The sequence below is a fragment of the Gadus macrocephalus genome, chromosome 22, assembly GCF_031168955.1.
Source record: "Gadus macrocephalus chromosome 22, ASM3116895v1".
Lineage (NCBI taxonomy): Eukaryota > Metazoa > Chordata > Actinopteri > Gadiformes > Gadidae > Gadus > Gadus macrocephalus.
In genome coordinates this window covers 9,946,977-9,968,664 of record NC_082403.1, presented here as the reverse complement: position 1 = coordinate 9,968,664, position 21,688 = coordinate 9,946,977, and the positions used below count along the sequence as shown (strand labels likewise).

The following is a 21,688-nucleotide window of genomic DNA, read 5'->3' as shown; positions in this document are numbered from 1 at the left end:
TTAACTTCACACATCAAGCAGACTTGGATATTCATCTGCATTCATGTGATGTTTATACACACACACACACACACACACACACACACACACACACACACACACACACACACACACACACACACACCCAATACACTGCCGTCCGCACACACACAACACACACCAATACACTGCCGTCCCGCACACACCAACAAACTGCAGTCCGCACACACACACCAACAAACTGCAGTCCGCACACAACACACCAACAAACTGCAGTCCGCACACACACATGCACACACTGCCATCCGTGTACGAACACACACACAAACCCACACACACACCTATTGCCTCAACCTCGACGTGCAAAGTTGGAGGTCATCTTGTACGGACCATAGCGTTCCTCATTAATTAACCTTTGTCTCTCTCTTCCTCTCTCCCTCCCTCTCCCTCTGTCTCTCTACCTCTCTCTACCGCCCAGCCCTGCCCAGCTACACGTGTGGGAACCCCGGGGTGCTGCTCAACGGCCTCCAGCAGGGCACCACCTTCAACATCGGGGACAAGATCCGCTACAGCTGCAGCCAGGGCTACGTGCTGGAGGGCCACACCACGCTGTCCTGCCTGGCCACCTCTGCCGGCACGGCCGCCTGGGACTTCCCCCTGCCGTACTGCAGAGGTAGAACACTAGCACAGCTCAGAGTCACAACAACACTGTTGAGCAGCGCCTTAGGGTCGCTGTAGCTCTCTGACGAATGATTGCATGCATGGTATTGACGTTGATGTTAGCGCGTTGATTACACACCACCACGTGAAAACACATCAGTCCGTAGGTGGTCACCGTTCTGAAGTTCCAGCTGGGGGAATTGTTTACGCCACGAATGTTCTGCCCGTGATCGAAAGGAGTGCAAAACAATTATATACATGTATACGTGGACGTTCCACTATAAGATGACAAATTACTGCAAGACAACACAAAAATATGCAGAAGGATACAAAACAAATAAACATAATGACATGCATAACCATCACATATAGATTTACATTTAGGGGATTTTATCAGACGCTTTTATCCAAGTACATTTGCCAGAAGAAGGTGAAACAATATTTCACTGTCGGTACAGGGTGTTGGTATCCGTGACATAATAATAATAATTTTTATTTATAACGCACTTTACATCAACTCAATGACCTCAAAGTGCTACTATGCACATGTTAAAGGATAAAAACAACATAAAATACTTTAAAACCAGATTAAAAAGAAAAACCGAAAAAAAAACAGTTTAGCCAAAGGCTTTTCTAAATAGATGGGTTTTCAGGCCTTTTTTAAAAGAATCCACAGTCTGTGGGGCCCTTAGACGGTCAGGGAGAGCATATCACAGACTGGGTGCAGCTGTAGCAGAAGGCGCGGCGCCCATAGTTCGGAGCCTTCTCCTCGGAAGCTGGAGGAGGTTGGCCTGTCCAGAGCGGCGATGGCGTGAGGAGGAATGGGGGGAGATGAGTTCTTTGAGGTACAGGGGGGCAGGGCCATGGAGGCACTGGTGGGACAGAAGGGAGATCTTGAATTGGATCCTGTACTGGACAGGAGGCCAGTGGAGGGATTTGAGGATGGCTGTGATGTGGTGGTACTGCCCCACCCCCACCAGGATCCTGGCAGCACAATTCTGGATGTACTGCAGCCGCTGGATGTTCCTGCTGGGGATCCTGATGAGTGCGTTGCAGTAGTCCGGCCTGGAGGAGACAAAGGCGTGCACAAGATAAAGCTAAGATAAAAAAGATAAAGACAAGCATGACCATTAGAGAGGCACAGGCGTATTTATCCTGCTCCTTGGTCCAGGGCTGGGGCTGGACGTATCAGTGTGCAGTCAGACATCAGCAGCCCACTTAGAATGCCTTTTAGTCTGTAATTACTCTTAATAGTGATGTGACACCAAGAAGAGTCTGCCAACCCTAATGACACAGATGAATTCCAAAAGTGTGGCGCTGGATTTATGAATAATCCATGTCTGGGCTTTTATTAAAACGCTCAGCCATGGTGTTGAATGTGGTATCGTGATAACAGAATTGAATAAAAAATCAAAGCTGGGATAAAGAGGCCGGCTTCCAATAGATTTGACGAGACCTCGAGTTTAATGGGTCGGGCAGGGGGCTGTCCTCCCACACCCTCCGTCCCCCGCTCACAGTGAACGAGGACCCCCCTGTGGTGAGGCTCACCTGCACCACTCTGTTTATCTTACCCAAAACAGTTTGGTTGGTCATAATAATTGACCGTTGGCAATAGGATCGCTGTTGGTACATGCACTCACATCTTGATTAGATTGCTGCTCATTTTAGAGGCGACCACAAGGTTGGGATATTAATCATTTGCACAAGCCTTCCCTTTAATATGCAGGGACGTGTGATTTCTGATTTCTGCTCTTGACTGTGTGTGTGTGTGTGTGTGTGTGTGTGTGTGTGTGTGTGTGTGTGTGTGTGTGTGTGTGTGTGCACTTGAGTGTTTTTGTGTGTGTGAGCCCACGCGCTTGTGTGAGAGTGTGTGTTAGTGTGGGCGCGTGTATAGATGTATGTGCGTGTGTCCCTCCGTTGGCTACCACTAGGGCCTTCTTGTATCCATGTGGCCGTTTGTGTCAATGTGGCTGCCGAGTGGAGCGCTGTGATGCTGGGCCATCTGTACCCCGGGCTGGGAGTCAGGAAGCCCACATAGGAACACACATGGCGGGCACCCCATGCCAGAATGGCCCCAGCCCATACTCCCACAAATAAATATACACACCCACACACACTGGAGGCAGGCACACTTCTACACACACATCCACAGAGTTAAATACACACAACCAAACTCAAATAAACACACACACACACACACACATACAGACACACACCCACAGACACACACACACACACACACACACACACACACACACACACACACACACACACACACACACACACACACACACACACACACACACACACACACACTCACGGATGCACGCATCCACACACATACCGACGCACCCACACACACATTCATACGCACACATCAATGCACGCACGCACACACAAACAAATGAATACAACCAAACACGCAAACACACATGCAAATACAGACCATTCTGCAAAAAAAATTCTAGTTTCTATTCACACAAAACACAGACAGATACGCACACACATGCTCAGTCACTGACACTTCTAAACAATCACACACACACACATGAATACTGTATGAGCATGCACACACTTGTGTGTTCATGAATTGCATGCCTGGATGGACGTGACGCGTGACCACACATTTGGTCAACTAATCTTTCCACTTTTAGCCAATAATCAAAGGAGCTTTTCGCCAACTGGGCCGCCACAGAGTACTTTACTGTCTGTTCTCTGGGTGAGAGGAGAGCAAGGCCAAATTCAACACGATTACCCGTGTGCCTGGCCTACCTAGTGCATTTTCAGCAGAAACAACATGCTAAGGCTAAATCACACATGCTATCGCTGTTTTTAGAAACTGGCCATTTTCCACAGTGGCTCATTGAGGTCTTGCCATAGGAGATTAATGGGACTGTGCACACCTGTCTGAGCTCATCTAACACACAACGTGCTATATTACTTCAAATGTCAACGTGATTACAGCATCAGAGTGGGACACGCTATTAGAATCTCTTTAGTTTATTTATGTTTACACTTAAATGTGCTCCCATTGCTTGTCTACTCGGTCCGATTTTGGACGTGGATCATAGAAAAAATTGCTATCATTGTTTGTAAACACCAATGGGTTTCATCTGTGCGTGCGTGCCTGAGTTCACACGCATTTGCGTGTGTGCGCGCGCTTGTGTGTGTGTGTGTGTGTGTGTGTGTGTTTGTGTGTGTGTGTGTGTGTGCGTCAAGGTGTGTTTGTGTGTGTGCCTGATCCATGCATCCACGCATGATGAGGCCTATGCAAGCGTCCCTACATGGCACAGAGCCAGCGTGACATTCTCTCTGACAGCCTTTGTTGATGCATTGGAGGCAAAGCGACATCTGCATCCGGCCAGGGGGCAGGGAGGGAGAGAGAGAGGGAGAGAGGGGGAGGGGGGGGAGAGAGAGAGAGGGAGAGAGCATGATCCCCATCCATTACCATGCACGGTGTTACCTACTAGGGTGGAGGTGGTCGGCGGATTCGGTCAGGTGGCGATTGCTCCAAAACGCTTTGGCCGGTCGCTTTAGGAGACAGGGGAGGGAGGCAGGGGAGAAACGGAAAGAAAACATGGACGTTGGTTTGAGTGCGAAAGCAGAGGCCTGGTGAGGAATATCAATCCACTCCACCTTCACAATCTCTCTCTCTCTCTCTCTCTCTCTCTCTCTCTCTCTCTCTCTCTCTCTCTCTCTCTCTTCCCCCCCCCCCCTTATTGTCCAGACCTTTTCTACCTCAATCCTCGCGTGTCATCTGTCATCTCTCCCTCCTCCTCTCCTTTTTGTCGCCTCCCCCTGCCCCCTCTACTCCTTTTTCCTCCTCCCCCACGTTCTGCAACGTCCCTCCCTCTCTTCCCTTTCCGCCCCCTGCAGTTCAAGTTGCTCCTCCGCTCCCTCTCGTCTCCCCCTCACCCCCCCTCCCGGTTTTCGTTCCTGTCCAACGCTTTCTCTCCTTTTGACTTTTTCTGTACTCTTACCTGTGACAGCTAGGTCCGGATGATTGACGGGTCCCCTGCTGCCTGTGGGCTAACCCCTCCCACGCCCCCCCCGCCCCCTCTATCACACCCGACCTCCCCTCACCCACCTGTCCCCTCCCACCACCACCACCACCTCTTCCACTGCTGAACACCACCTCCTCCACCACCACCTCCTCCACCACCACCTCCTCCACCACCACCGCCGGCCCTCCCCACAGCAGGGCGAGCCGCTTGTCATGCTGAGCGGCGTGCCTCCGCCCTGGGTGGTGAACACGCGCCTCAGCCGCACAGCTTCCCGTGTTCCCCTCGGTGGGCGGGCCTATAGGGTCGCCTGCCATTGTCACTGTCACGTACCCCCCACTCCAGCACCTGTCAGTTAATGGCATACACAATGTATTCAGCACATGCACACTCGGATGCACTGACACACACACACACACGTGTGCATGCACACACAACCAGACATACACACACGTACACTCACACACGCATACACTCACACATACATAGACTCAAACACGCATATATACACGCACAGACAGACGCATACACTCTGGCACACACACTCACACACCTACATTCACTCATGCACACACACACAATCATATGCAGACACACACTTGCATGCATGCAGACACAAAAACACCTATACATACACAAACATATGCATTAAAGTATTTATCTATCTATCTATCTATACCTACACCTACACACACACCTACACAGACACAGACACGCACCCACACACACACACTCACAGCGTTAATTAACCTAAACATAATTATTCCGGTTCATGACTCGATTTCCAGCTAACTTAAAGGTCACATCTGTTCTCCGATGGGGCTTTGTGTACGGTCATGACGTGCGCGAGACGAATGCTCCTCCGCCGCCGTTCTGGAGCAACATCCAGGGCCTGTAATGATCCAAGGGGTGGGTGGTAACTAACATCAATCCCTCCGCAAGCCCACCTTGTCTCGTGGACCACCGGAAGACAGAGAAGGAGAAGAGAGGAGGGGGAGGAGGAACAGTTGAAAGCGCTTAACGTCTCATCTGAGTTTATCGCCATTCACACACATCCCACTCAACGCAATCGTCCTCACCCCCCCATCAGCATCCCCCACCCACCCCCCCCTCGCCTCGCTCCTCCTCAGCCATGTTGCATTAAGTTGCATCACGCCTTGCAATACCCAGCCTCCCTATTTATACTGGGAAGGAAAGAAGACCTGAAGACGTTTCTTAAAAGAAGAAGGTACCAGGTTACCTTCTTCTCTCTCTCTCTCTTTCTCTCTCGCTAGTCTTGCCTCTCTCTAGCTCTCTCTCTCTCTCTCTCTCTCTCTCTCTCTCTCTCTCTCTCTCTCTCTCTCTCTCTCTCTCTCTCTCTCTCTCTCTCTCTCTCTCTCTCTTACTCTTTACTCTTTGCTGCCTCTGATTTTGCCCCCGTGGCAAAGAAAGCACCGACCAAAAAGCCTCCATTTTTGTTTGTGCCGGAAAACCGGAAACACGTGCACTACTAAATAGGTTATGTGAGGTCGACGTCAAGCCGCTTTGAACGATATGGTGAACGCGCCATGGCTAGAGGTTGACCTTCTCTCTTGGTCTGTTGATTCTGTCTCACAAGATGGCACCGGTCTGTCATAACTTCACATTCCCTGTACAATTAATAAAAAATGAGTAGCAACACTTGGCTTGATATTAAGTATATGAACACCCAACCGAGTCTAATCCCATATGTGCGGGTTTGAATTAGTTCCCTGATAATTGTTACTTGGTAATTGATACCCGGGATAACGAAGGTCGACGAAAACGTATTATCCACAGAGATATTCTACTGCTGCATACTGTTCTCTTGTTCTTGGTAAATAGTTGTTTTTAAGTCTATTTTTGCAAATACTGCCCTTATGGCTGTGCTTACTCTACTAATGTAAACATTGCTGCTTGTTGCTTAGGGAGACACCAAAACAATTTTTACGGCTGCCGGCTGTATTTTTTACGTCATCGACTACGTAGCAGATTGGCCTGATTGGCCAGATGACGTCATTAACCAAGACACAGCCCCTGATTGGCCCCTATTACATTGTTATTTCTGGAAATCGATGTGGGCCGCTAGAGGTCCAGGCTGATCCGTGTAGAGGAACAGAATGTGCAGTCACGTGATCAGGATGGTCTACAGGCAGTCTTGACATCACAAGACCAATTCCCAATTGCGCAAAACATGAGGTTTCAGATTCGTCTGGTTCCCAGGCTAGTCAGTATGCAAAAATCAATATTAACCAATTTGTTTCCCCAAGCCGTGTGCAATGCAGCTGAATACAACTTTGTCAAACTTAGTAAACGGGTAAACTTCAGGCAGTACGTTTTTTTGTTTATATTACTATTTCTACCCAGTCATTGGTTTTAGCTTTTGTTAGCTTTTAGATTACATATATTTAACAATATTTTATCTTATAAAGCAATAAACCGGACATGAGTCAGCTACACTGCCAAACTGCCACTCCCTTTTTCATTTTGCCTGTCAAACATTTTGAAATGACGATATTATTCAATCTATAAGGTCTATAGTGTGCTCTGACGCTTATGGAGATGCATTGTATAGTATTTCCCTAAAGCATACCAATTAACAAATGGTAAGGACAACTTGTTTCTGAATTCCCTTTGTGAGTTTACTTTAGACAGAGAAAGGGGACCATTTGGGTTGTGACTTTACCTGTGCTTATTTGTTTAGTTTTCAGTTAAGATTTGCATCTTAGAGGACACTTCCATCGATATTATAAACGATAAATCATTTATGTCATGAAATCATTTGTGTACATATAATTAAAAACAAATCAAAATATACACTGGCACAGTACATCCTTCTGTCGCCATACGTATCAATACGTCAAAACAGCACCTGTTAATTCAACACAAAACGTCAATCTAAACAAAAAAGTGTGTTCTTCAGCTCCTCCTGCTCTCTGCTATGCAAATCCCTTCAGCCAATCAATGGGTTGCATAACTTCCACTGACATCCAACCCTCTGCCCCCTCTTCCCCCACCACCCCCTCACCCCGCCCCCCAGCGGACGACGGGTGCGGGGGCACGCTGCGGGGCCAGAGCGGGGTGATCACCAGCCCCAGCTACCCGGGGGAGTACAACAACAACGCCGACTGCACCTGGACGGTGCTGGCGGAGCCGGGGGACACCATCGCCCTGGTCTTCTCGGACTTCCAGCTGGAGGACGACTACGACCTGCTGGAGGTCAGCGGCACCGACGGCTCCTCCCAGTGGTGAGTACCCGTCGGTGCGGGACTCGAACGCGCCGGTTCGAGTGGTGTTGATGGTGTTGGTGTGTTTTGAAATGTTCATATATATTTTTTTCCCTTCAGCGATGGATGGTTCACGTGTTGTGAACGAAACGGGCAAATGGTGCGTCTTTTTTTGACGTGGCATTGGGTCATACATGCATACAAATGCAAACACGTATTCATGCACACAAACATGTTTCCACAAACACAGACGTAAGGCAGAGACGCACACTTCCTCAATCTTAATGATGTCATTTTCCAATCACTCATTCCCTCGGCTGCTTGCTCCCACACAAACGCACAGCGCACACAGACGCGCACGCGACAACTCAAGGACACACACACACACTGACACACACCCATACTCCCACCCACGCACAGGCACTGATGAAGAGGCAGGGCATTCTGGCCTTGGTGTTGGTCTCTCACCATCTGTGGCAGCTCCTCCTCTCTGACAGCTCTCTCTCTCTCTCTCTCTCTCGCTCTTTTTCTCTCTCTCCCTCTTCCGCCTTCCTCCCTTTCTCTCTCTGCTCAGGAAGTAATTAGTGGGCTTGATTACCACTGCTTCACACACACACACACACACACACACACACACACACACACACACACACACACACACACACACACACACACACACACAGGGAGAAGGTGTGAGCTCATATGGGTTTCCTCCGTGTGTTATTAAGTAGGTTAGTTACACAAAGCCATACATTCATAATACAGTTGATTATACCTCTGACACCATGCCAGGTTGCTATGGGTTGCTCCAGAAAGTGGTTGTAGTGATAGTAGAGGCTGGAGTAGGAGTTGCATTAATAGAAAGTACTTGTGCTTGTGAAAAGAGACACTATACACACATTATACACCCCCACCATCACTTAACAATACACCCCCTACAGAACAGGTGGGTCAAACGTAATATATAAGATCTACATTCAAACGTAACACACCAGATCTATTCCACCAATAGTTGCTCAAAAGAAGGAACAAGTCCACGGATAAACCAGAAGATGAAACTCTTAGTGTGTTGAGAATCCGATGGCCCCGGGTCACTTCAGTAAGTAGGCGTTTTTTACTCATTCGCTCAGTAGCTAAAGCCAAAACACTTTCGGATGAGGACGAGAATGAGTCTGAAGAGTTGGAATTGTGCCTCGCAGCCTGATATCAGAGTCTCTTTGCAGTCTCTTGGACATTTAAAAGTAGATCCCATCCCAGACCCTCAGCGAAGCCCACCCCCTCAACAAACCCCCCCAATCTGCTGCCTTTGCACATTCTATGATATCATCAGCTCCCAGTCCCCCCAGATCCTGAACTGCTCAGGTGAAAGGGGGGGGGGGCACCCCCCCTTTGAAGGCCTCAGCGGCTCAGTCTCCTGAGCGTGTCGTCGCCGCGGCAACCGTCTTCGATTCGGCGCCCTTGGCGATGCACCTGCGGCATTTGGCTCGGCAATGCCTCAGATGTGCAAAGGAACGGAGAAGGGGGAGTGGAAGAGGGAGGGGGGCTGTGGGGAATGGAGGAGGCAAGAGGGAGTGTTGGCAAGTGGTGGAGAGAGAGAGTGTGTGTCACAGTTGAGCGCACACGTAGAAGTGAAGAGGGGCCACACAGTGCGGGGATAAGGCACGGTTTCGGATTTGATCTTCCGCGTCTTCAACTTTTCTTAGCTCTTGAGGTCACCGGCTCACATTTCAATCGCATCGGGCTTCACTCTCTCTCACAGCTCTCCCCCCCGAGGATCCCCCCGTTTAAAAAAGAAATGAATAAAGTCGACGAGTAGGTGAATCCATCATCCGAGTCATTATCATTTTTAATATGTACGATAGAGATCTGGAAGTCGTTGACTTGAAGCAACGTTTTTGAAATGAAAGTCCAACCCCTGTGGAAGTGGGTTGAAACTTTTTTTTTGAAGTGGAACGACTAGTACAAGTGATGAATCTGATCAAATGGTGGATCTATGGGATGAGAGTCTGGGTGGTTGTAAAGGGATTTGAGCGAGGATTGATTAGATGACACCAACATGTACGTCCAAGTCTCCATTTTGATCAGTGTAGCCACCACACTTAATAACTCATGTATGCATGTTCTCTTGTCCTTGAATGCATGTTAAACCTTTCATGCCTCTGTGTTTCCGACATCAAGGTTGTTTCTATCCTGACTTGTCTACCAGTGGATTCTATGCATCTTTGGCAAAAGGGATTTTATATAATGCACGTGTGTGTGTGTGTTTATGTGTCGGTGTGTGTGTCATTGAATTGCGCCTGGTGTGTGTGTGTGTGTGTGTGTGTGTGTGTGTGCCTGCGTGAGCAGGTGTGTGTGTATTTAATCAGTGCTGGTGGATACATCAGCGCGGTGGCAGGCCTGTGCTGTTCTGTTTAAACTGCGGCCGGTTCCTCTGGCCGGGGTATTGAGTGACGGCTGAGTGACGGCCGGGCCCCGGGTCCGCTAGGGATACGGGGCCCTGGGGTTCAGGGTCAGCACCTGCCTTCCTCCATCGATCTACACGGCGGCTAGAGGAGCTCAAGGAAGGCAGGTCAGGTGTGTGTGATCCCTAACACTCTCCTTGCTGACGGAGACACACGCGTGGCTTACATGTGTACACATATGCCTGTCTATATATATATATATATATATATATATATATATATATATATATATATATATATATATATATGTGTGTGTGTGTGTGTGTGTGTGTGTGTGTGTGTGCGCATATTTGCATGTGTTTGTGTGTGGTTGTCATTGTTTGCGTGTGTGCGCATGCGTGTGTGCGTGTGTGTCTGCGCGTGCGTGTGTGTCTGCGCGTGTGTGTGTGTGTGTGTGTGCGTACGTGTGTGAATACAAATGGACAAGCCGGCCTACACACCCATCAGTCAATGCCAACATCGCCACACCAAATCGCTGCTCCTTAAGTACCCACAATCTTAAGCATGGCCCCGTGCAAGACGTTTGATTGGCGCTCGTGCTGCGTTGGCAGTCTTGCGAGGCGGTGAGCTGCACGGCAACAGACAGACGGCCTTGACGACTTGAAGCCAGCCGAGGAGAACCACAACTCAACATGGATTGGATGTGGCAGCCGGAGACGGGATCCCGCCTTCCTCCCCCCCCCCCCCCCCCCCCCCCCCCCCACTATCGGCACTAGCCCTGACAGAAACCTACGGCCAGACGCCTTTTCCCAGGAGATCGTAGTGCGTCTGCTATTACGCTGTCATTCGGGGTGGCAGTAGCTCCTCCTCCTAGCTATGTCTCATGGTGTCCCTGAGCAAGGCACCTAACCCTGACTGCTCCCGACGAGCCTTGCATGGCTGACGCCACCGTCGTTGTGTGAATGTGTGCATGAATGGTTGATGTTTGGCAATGTTGTAAACTACTTTGGGTACCCACTGGTTAAGAAAAAAAACCGCTTTATAAATGCAGGCCATTGACCATTTGAATCCATATAGATTTCTTGTCTTAACCGACCCTCTCATCACCATTCTCCATCTAATGCAATGAAAACTGCGCCTTTGACGGTCCTCCGCCTGCTATTTAGTCCAACCGGGAGCTTATATTTGATGGTGTAATTTTCTTCGCCACTCGATTGGTCTTGGTCCATTTCCCTGTGTCCGCAGCGGGTCCTTTGAGGGGACGCAGCCTCTGCCATTGTTACTCGACGGGGTTCTGCGGACGTCTGAAAACAAGCTGTTGTTGCCGTTGATTTGAAAGCACTATTATGAATAATAGGGTATCATTATCCATACGAAAGAATTAGGCATAAGCATCCTTATCGGTTCTAAGAGAACTGTTGCCTAACAGCTTCACCCTCCATTCAGCTATACCGACTGATATAGATGCCAATTTAACTTTTCCTTGTCTCGGTTTGATTTGAGCTAACTTTTTCCCAAACTCTCGTGAGGACTGTTCCTTTGTGTGATCCCCCCTAAAAAACTTGTATCGCCAACCTTCAAAAGTTCCCTGGGTGAATACAACTTATTTTCCCTCTTGGTAGCACATCTGAGCAGAAGTTGGGACGCACTTCCCTTATGAAAGGCCTGTTCGCTCCTCCTAATCCATATCTACCCTCAGTCCAGGCCCAAAGGCCCCAACAAGGATCCGGTGAACGTGTTGTAGATAATTTTCCTGCCTTGTTGATACCTTGTCTGTGTGGTCCACTCTGGGGGAAGGAAGCCAAAAAATAACACAATAAGCCAAAGCAGCCAAAAGAAAAAGTTAAACTCTGCTATGTATGCATTATCACAGTCAGGGAGCGACTGTGATAATGATTACCTATTGATTGATTGATTGTTAAGGGATTACCTACCTCATGCTGCCTGGTTCGATGCAGATTTAGGGCCAGCTTTTATAACTCGGAAGCCAACAATATCTTCATTACATTTATGTGCAGATAAATCCCAAAGTATACTCTCTCTCTCTCTCTCTCTCTCTCTCTCTCTCTCTCTCTCTCTCTCGCCTATTCAAAATGAAACGGTTTAGCTCTTGATTTGTTCGTGAAGGAACTCAATGCTAACTGAACTGAGTGCTGGGGAGTGGACTTCATCTCCCGTCCACAGCTCCCTACTTCAGACGCCGTACCTTTCAGTTTCTGTCCTTCTGTTTCAAAGAGTGTGTGTGTAAATGCTTGTGGGGGGACGGGGTGGGTGGGCTGGTAGCAGGGTGAACTTGCACCATAAAGTCTCTTGAGAGGGGTGGGGAGGGGCTGACAGCCCCATCCATCACATCGCAACTATTGGCCGACAGTCACATGCAGCTCTCAAGCACTTCCTGCAATAAAACACTCAGTGTTTGATGACGTGTGTGAGGGTATGTGTGTGTGTGTGTGTGCCTGGCCATTGTTTGCCAACCATCAAAAAAATGTAATTGCCAATTTTTCTTCGGATCTTAGCCTGCCTGAATAAACGATTCACGACTTTGGGTGAAGGTGTTGGTAATCTTAGAAGTGTTATTTTACAGAGAACCCACATTAAAAGAAAAAGAGGATTTGGTTGGGGAAATGTTTTTTGTTTATATATTCCATGGATGTATCTGTATTTTTTGGAAATTGGTTTGCGGGGGTTCCTGGTGTGTGAGGAATACAGTCTTCCTTTCATCTCCTTGACGCTAAAGGCCATTTTTAAGAAATTGGATCTTTGCTGACAATTTGCCTAAGTGTTGCCATCCCCATATTATTACGGCGCGGTCTCAGTATTCCATTTTGTACCCCTGCTCTGTCGTACTGTTGTTTATCAACATAATCCTTGTTTTTTCTCATTTTGATGCATACATTTCATAGCATATGTAAGGTAATGGCTGGATTGACCCTGACTGTTTACTCGACTCTCTCCCGTTTTTAAAACATTGTGATCTAGCCGAGTAGGACAATTTGTCGCTGTTCTGTGATGTGCATCTTTGCAATTCCCTCAGGGGAATTTGGCCTTGTCAAAAAAAAACACAACAAACTATGGTCGTCTCCCTCAGACTTTATAGACAATATTAGCTTATTTTTCAAAATGTCTGAAGAAGACCTCAGGATTACAGGACTTTCAGTTGCATTGATTTAGTTCTACGAGTAGTGGAAAATGGGTGAAATTTAGTGATGAAGGCATTCATCAATGTTTCTGTCTCAAAGTGTTTTACAAGAGCACATTAAACAGCGGGATAATAACTTCCTCAATCCCGCAGGAACAATAGAAACCCAGAGTTGAAACCCCCAAAACTGGAATTGTATCTGGAAAGAGCAGGATTCCTCTTTGGTGTTACTTTCAAGATACTTTTTCCGAAGTATATTATTTTCTTTTTTCCAAAAGCTACTTAGGTTTTGCCAGAATTATATGTATTTGTTTGCATTGTTATGGGTCAATTGAGCTGAGACACAGCTAGGAGTTCTCCATATTTGGACCTAAGTGTTCTGAAGACAAACATTTGGTTATCATTCCTATCCAACCCTGATCATCTTAACCAGCCCTGATTATCTTGAGCGAGTCTATCTTCGACTCACTTTTATGTTTTTGCAGCGTCATCTCATTTCAACTTGCTTTCTTTTTTTCTTATTTTCTCTTTCTTTGCGGAGTCAGCTTTGTGCTTCTCAAAATATGGGTTGGGTTGTCAGTCCCATCTGAAAGATCAATAGCTGCTATTGATGTTCTCCGTGCCGTGCCTCCCCCTACCGCACCATCCTCAGAGCCTGTTTGTCCCACTCAGGAATTATAAACAACCACTCTTGGTTGAGACTCAATCTGGGACACGTCATTGAGCAAAACCCAGATGGAATGGAACTTGGTTGCGTCCCCCACCAACTCCCATGTTATTTGCAGACAACCTCCTGCTACGATTTTTGCCCTACCAGTTCCTCAGAAGGCTGTATTCCTTCCTCACATCCCTCAGACTACCAACAGGAGATGGGGATGGGAGTTGTGCAGGGGGTCGTGAATGCAAAAGCATAGAAAACAGTGGGCTTAGAGTTTTGCCTAGAGATATATGCAGTCCTATTTATTTTATTTAAGAAATGTCCATGAAGCAAACCGATCTAATGTGGGTACAAGCAATGCACGTCATCAGCTCAAGCTCAGACATAATGAGTGCCTTCTGGATGTGAATGCATGGCATACTAGCAAGCTCTGTGTTAGCCCGAAGCAGGTTTCTATATAGCGTGGAGCGGAAACACACCATTATGATTAGCTGATATATGAAGCCTGTCTGCAAGGACACGCTGTCAGGAACGATAGATTGATGAGCGTCCAGCTATGTGTTTCAGAGCAAACGCAACCATTAGCTTCCCTATAAATAAGACCACAAAGCGCACACATATAGCCGCCGCCAATGGGAATGACTGTGCCATGTGTAGGAGTCTTCCTCGGCAGGTTCATGACGCAACGCGCTGTTGGGAGAGCGAAGGGTTGGACTTAATAGTCTTGTGCCTGCATCAATCTAATGGCGCATGCTTAGTCCCCCAATTCTCATCTCATCCATATTGTTGTCGAACAGTGTTTTATTAATGAGTGTCTAGGTTAAGCTAGGTTGAATGTACGTGTTGAGTTACTGAAGCCTCCTGGTTGAATGGCCCATTCTGGAAATACTCACTCTTTATGGTGCTATTTCATTGTTATTTCCGGTGCACGTCTTGGGTGCCAAACGCAGACATTTCAATCAACCCCCCCCCACCCATCGCCCCCAAAAAATCCATTGCTGCCAAACCTTGTTTAGCAGTTTAGTCTATTTACGGTTTTCCAATCATTGGATAATGAGAGCTTTAACAACCTCTTACAATATTCACAGGGGATTTGTGGAGCAGGGACTAGGTCTAGGGACAAACACAGACTTTAATCAATACTGTTCTTAATTTCTCTCTCTCTTTCTCTCTCTTGCTCTCTGTAGTCTCTTACCATACCTTATACCATACAATACACTCTTATGCCCTTCTACAGTTTGAGTTTGCCTCGCATTGTGCTTTGATCCTCTAATTCACTTCCTGGGTCAACTGCCTCTTATTGAACACAGGGTCAGTGGGTATCAAAGCGCTTTTTCCAAGTGTGTGTTGGGAGGCATAGATCAAACAGTGTGGCAGCCATTTTAATTGATGCCCAGTCGACAACGCCATTTCTCTATGCCACCCTTTTTCTCCTGTCAGTGTTGCTTTAACCTTGACCTCCCTCTCTCTCTCTCTCTCTCCGGTTCCCTCGCTCTCACTCTCTCTCGCTCTATCGCTCGCTCTCTGTCTCTTACACTCTCTCTCTCTATTCTAATTACAGTGATGGATTAATTTACTTTCGCACGCACATTCAGAGAGTGAGAGAGAGACTGAGTGAATACGTGTGAGAGAGAGACAGAAAGAGAGACACAGAGAGAGAGAGAGAGAGAGAGAGAGAGAGAGAGAGAGAGAGAGAGAGAGAGAGACTCAGTATCCATTGGGTCTCTACTACATTACCCTGGCTGGTGGACAGTAGAGGACACGGGGTACACCAATAAGATTAAGGCAGCTGAGTGGAAGATAGCGATAGGGAGGTACACTCACGCACACACACACACACCCACACCCACACACACCACAGACTACTTGTACTGCACACTGCCCTGTATTAGACGGTCTGTGCATGTGGCGGTGTGCAGGAGTTTCAGGGGTTGGGTTCCTGGTGCCTATGCCTTCGCGCGGGGGGGCATGTTCGCAGTACCACCGGAACACCATGTCCCAGCACGTCCTGGGAGTGGGCGGAAATGCCACTGAGCTCTGTCTCCCCCTCCATCCCCCTCTTTCCTGTCTTCCCTTCCTCTCCCCCCGCCCCCCAGCATTTTTTGTCTTACAAACTTAAGCATATGCAAAGCAAAAAAGACCCTCACACCTGTATACACACACGCATGCACGCACGCACGTGTGTGTGTGTGTGTGTGTGTGTGTGTGCTTGCGTATAGAGCGGTTGATATGCTGCGGTGTGAGAAGCTGACTCACGGGAGGGTTCAGAGCAGCACCCCAGCTGGGGGACGGAGACGGAGACGGAGGCAGTCCTGAAATAAAATAGAAACCATGACGCCGCCATGACTCATTCAAGGGGAAGAGCTTCCCTCTCCCTTGACCAGCCTTTAAATAGTTCATGATGCGGTATCTACAGCCACTGGTCCGGAGCTGCAGCATGTGCGGAGACAGACACCATGAAGTGAAGGTGTAAAGAGGCTGGTCCTTCATAGAGGCTTGGGGCGGGAGATTGCGGAATGAGGTTACGTTTCAGTGTTTGTGTTTGCTAACCGGACACAAATTACCAAACTTTGGTTGTTTGTGTGCGTTTTTGTGTGCTTGGGTGTTTTTGTTTGCCTTACCTTGTAGGTGTAAGTGGTTGGCTTTTGGGTGTTTTTCTGTTGTCTTATTGTAATGAGCGATACCGGGCCAACATATCATTAATATTCTCCTTTATACTCCTCGGCACACCGTTGGGTGAATGTACCTTTACCACAGTTATCCCAATATGCTTTATCTTCAGAAACTTGGTGCTGTCTCTCACCTTGAAAACAGCAGTGACCCTATGGCCGGTTACAATGCTAAAGGCCTTCTGTCTTGCTTTAAAGCCCATACATTCTTACTTTTGATAGCCAGCACTTGGGCCTGGCTGTTTTCCCATCCGCCTTTCTTTTCTTTCTCCGAAGACAAAATTTGGGTCATCTGGGGGAAGACGGGTTGGTGTGTACGCATAGGCGGCTGAGTTAGGGGTAAAAGGCGATACCATAGTTATGGGATCCATTATACCCGCCATGATGGGATTCTCTTTGTGTGTGTGTGTGTGTGTGTGTGTGTGTGTGTGTGTGTGTGTGTGTGTGTGTGTGTGTGTGTGTGTGTGTGTGTGTGTGTGTGTGTGTGTGTGTGTGTGTGTGTGTGTGTGTGTGTGTGTGTGTGTGTGTGTGCGCGCGCGTGTGTTTGAGTGTGAGAGAGGGTGGGAGGGAGGGGGACGTTTGGAGAAGGCCAGCGAGATGTCAGCGTTATTGATTTTGTCGCCGTGCAATCTTTCTTAATCCCACTCTCACTTAGGGGCACAAGCAGACAGAACCAGGGATTCCTTGCACACACACACACACACACACACACACACACGTTCACACACACACACGTTCACACACACACACACGAATGAATACACGTTCACACATACACACACACGAATACACGAATACACATTCACACATACACAAATACACGTACACACACACACACACACACACAAATACACGTACACACACACACACACACACACACAAATACACGTACACACACACACACACAAATACACGTACACACACACACACACACACACACACACACACACACACACACACACACACACACACACACACACACACGCATGATACACACCCAAGAACCCACATGCATAAAAAACACACACACACACACATCCACCCACACAGAAGACAGCTAAACACATCCAAAGCGTTTTGCCTGTCAACCTTTCCTTGGTTTTGAATTAGATCCGTTAATTAGACAACACCGGTTGTGTGGAAGTGAGCCGAATACAAATAATTAAAAAGAGGGATTAGACCTTACTAGGGCTTATGTTGAGAGAATCTGCAGCTAAAGTCACGCTCATTGTCTGCAGGTCTTCATAGCTGTTTATGTCGCTCAATACAAGTTTATTATTAGCTAACCTTTTTGGGTGTTGTCTGTATGCTTTTTCACGGCTAATTCACGCAAATACATCGGATCAGAATCAAGATAATTTGAAACAATTAAGTGACGTCGACCATGTTGGCTCCTGTTGATACGGACACACATACACTCACACACACAGCGAAACACACACACACACACACACACAGTGACACACAATCGCTGTGCTTCATTTTGCTTTATTGTGTGCGGATAGACCGGAATAAGCACACAGAAGAGGGAAGAGAGCGAGGCAGGCAGGCATTCTGTCGGCTAATTATGTTGGGCTGAAGGCCAGTGCTTGCTGAGCTGCCACGTCTGTTCTGGATGTGTGCCAGTATCCAAACACTGACCTGCTGGACACCCTCCCATCTCTCTCTCTCTCTCTCTCTCTCTCTCTCTCTCTCTCTCTCTCTCTCTCTCTCTCTCTCTCTCTCTCTCTCTTCTTGTCAGTTAATTACTGTCACTGATGTGTCCTAGGATACGACACAACAGAAGCTTTTGTATTTCCCCTTTGATTGTGTGTGTATGATGTTGGTCCAGGGGGCTTTGTTCATATTAGCACAATGCTCTCCGACCACCCCTGACCAAACCAAATTATTCAGTCAGTAAAGGTGCCTTGACATCCATTATGGTATCACGCACTATCGCTCTCCCTCTCAAAAAACGACAGACAGTCGTTTTCTTTATTCAAGTTGATTCAACGTGAATTGACTTGATCCCCCGGAATCAATTGAATGTTGAATATCTTCGAGCGTTCAACATATTAAAACAGTGGTTAGCTAACCCTGGTATACAAAACTCTTGGGAAAGGATTTGGGGAGATTGGCCTTTGTTCTAGGCAGTGTGTTGAATAGGCAAGCTTTTCGCAAAATAATCACAGTTTAATGACGTGCTGAAAAGGGCAACTGGAATTTTCCATGCCGGCGTCTGTATTCTGCATGCGATATAGGTTGTATCTCTGTGAAACATTAGCCGTGCTCGTTTCTGTGGTTTAAAAAGCTGCGTTATTCAACTTTCCGGTCAGCAAGGATGAGGCTGTGATCTGCGTTTCCTCCTTTGTATTCGCCAATCCCTCCATCTTAACAAAAGCAATTAGTTTGAGAGTAATTATGGAGACTAAATGAAGCTTTGATTCTTTTTATACCACAAAGAATTCTCCTCACGCTGCACAATTTAAATTAGCGGTTTAACATAGACAGGCTTTTCCTTAGCATAAGCAGCAAAAAAAGATTAATGGAAAAGACTTTGTTTTCCTTTTCTTTGTGGAGCAATATGCTTTCTGCATGGCTAACCCTTGATGAAGAATGATGTATCAATTCTTTCTTCTCATCCTTTTCCCTTTGAAACCTACTCTGTTGGAACACTGAGTCCTGCTAGCATGTTTGTAACTAGTGCTGTGTCTGAAATCGCGCACTTCCATACTCACAATTACTTTTTTGAGTGCATTGGAAGTACCTCGGTGGCACACTCAAAACGATCTGAAACTTGAGTGTGGACCGATGGACACTTTCCACCCTCAACGGCCGCCATCTTGTCTTTGAGACTGACGTGCTCTACAAATGTAAGTAAAATTACACATATTTGTTTTTTTACACAATGTTTTAGGCTGTATCAGACCAATGTTTTTATGTTGTTGTTCTGTAATCAGTTGCTAATACAGGCGACTAACGGAAATGGTAAGGCAAAAAAAAAATACTACAGAAGAAGAACCGTCAAACTGCAAACTCATTTCCGGTAGGTGCGCGAAGGCTGTTTTGACTTTGCATCGTAGAAGTGAGAGCACTGCGCCTATAAGTAAGTGTACTGTAGGGATAATGAAGTGCACTCAATGTAAGTGCGCTTACGTAGGTGCGCGATTTCAGAAACAGCGCAGCAGGGCTCTCAAGTTTTTAACTGAGTTCAGAGTGAGATTTTGTGGCGAAAGAGGACGTCTGGTTACCCTATGTACGGGAAACCCATTTGATTCCTACCTGTTCCACTGTTAAATAGCGGCCCAAATTGGTGGGCGCTATCCTGGTTATTTCTCTGCGTGAGAAATACGAAGTGTGGCGTGTGAGTGCGTGTGCATGGGTTGAATTGCGTGTGTCTCACGCCGAATGCGCGAGACTTAAGAGCCCTGGCGCAGGTCCATGTGTACCTTTCGAGTCGAATAACTTGGTGTACCCTTAATGTTTTTTGACTATTTTCCTTAAAAAGCTCTGAGGGGAATAATAGCGTTACATTATTTCATTACGTTTTTTTCCTGCTCTTCGGTTTAATGGTTTATAAAAGGTTATAGACGATGAGGTAGAACATGGGAGGGCTTTATAGGCTGCTCCGTCAACACTTTTAGCTCCTCTATGGCAGCTCTCGCTTTTTTTCCCAGCATGCAGCACAGCTGACAATGTTCTCCGTAGCTGCTCCTCCTCCTCCGCCTCCTCCTCCTCCAGAAGATCATTACCGTGTGCTATTCCCATCGTCTTCCTTCTTCTAACACTCCCCGCCATCCTTCTTCATGACTCTGCCTCTGACACCTTTTCCTTCTTTTTCAATCCATTTTTATTTTGGGGGTCTTCTGTCTCTCCGATGAGACCATTTTACTTTTAGCTCTACCCGTCGTTGGCGTTTATATAAATTGAACGTTGTGGGAGGGATCCGTTATGCCGACTTCCGACGTTTCTCTGCTTAATGCGATCACTGTGCGAGCCTCCCTCCCCGCTTGCTCTCTGGATAGACCACGGGGTCGGCCGGGGTCCTTTTTCCAACGTTGCCATTGTTCAAGAACCAGGAAGCCCCTGGGAGGAGCTCAGACATCATCCCCAAGAGAGGACACAAAAGTAAAGAGAAGGAATGTGGTATAATGTGGACTATGGCTGAACAAATGTCAATGGAAAGAGTAAACATGATAATGAACGCAGTTCGTTGCAACAGCGTTATGAAGAGCGGGTTAAACAGAGTCGGGAGAGCACAACAACGAATAGAAAGCGACAGTATTTATGTACTGTATGCTGTTATTGGTGCACAAAACTCTTCTCAATGTCATGTAGCAAATGGGGTAGTAGTAGTCCACAAGTAGTCGTAATGGTGGGAATTTAGTGCTATAATAACCTCCTTCAGGGGTTCCAAACACTAAACGTCCGTTGCAAGATGCTTTAAATTAGCATTATTGGCGAGAGAGGAGGCGGGACTTTTGATAGAGTTTCGTTTCCATGCGATGTTTTGGTTAATGCTTCGTCAAATTCTTCTTCAAAACTCTTTATTAATCTCCTTGTCGGTGTTGTTGCTCTTGTCATGTTTCCCTCACTCCGGGGACTGTTAACCGGCGGCAACACCCCACAGGAAGTAAGACAATGGGAATTGTGTAACGGTAGACCGGGATAACGCAACAATTCTTTAACCCCTCAACCAGATTGGTGATATTATGTGTTGGTTAATATGTGAGCGTGCACATTTGCAAATGCCTGAGATCCCTCATTCAGGACTTAGCAAGATGGGGGAAACGGAGATGGCAGATCTCTGTGGCCATACATATTCTGTAGGCAGAGAGACATGAGAGTGAGACCCGGGGAGAGGGAGAGGGAGAGGGAGAGAGAGGGAGAGGGGGAGAGAGAGGGAGAGAGAGAGAGAGGGGGAGAGAGAGAGAGAGAGGGAGAGGGGGAGGGGGAGGGAGGGGGGGAGGGAGGGAG

General features: G+C 47.4%; 1 protein-coding gene across 1 annotated transcript in view; it reads left to right on the top strand.

Annotated features, from left to right (window-relative positions):
• csmd2 (CUB and Sushi multiple domains 2) overlaps positions 1-21,688 on the top strand; it is a 242,171-nt gene that overhangs the window by 55,405 nt on the left and 165,078 nt on the right. Inside the window, 2 exon segments of the mRNA XM_060042704.1 lie at positions 458-652; positions 7,678-7,885. Of these exon segments, the coding sequence (XP_059898687.1) occupies positions 458-652; positions 7,678-7,885 (403 nt within the window).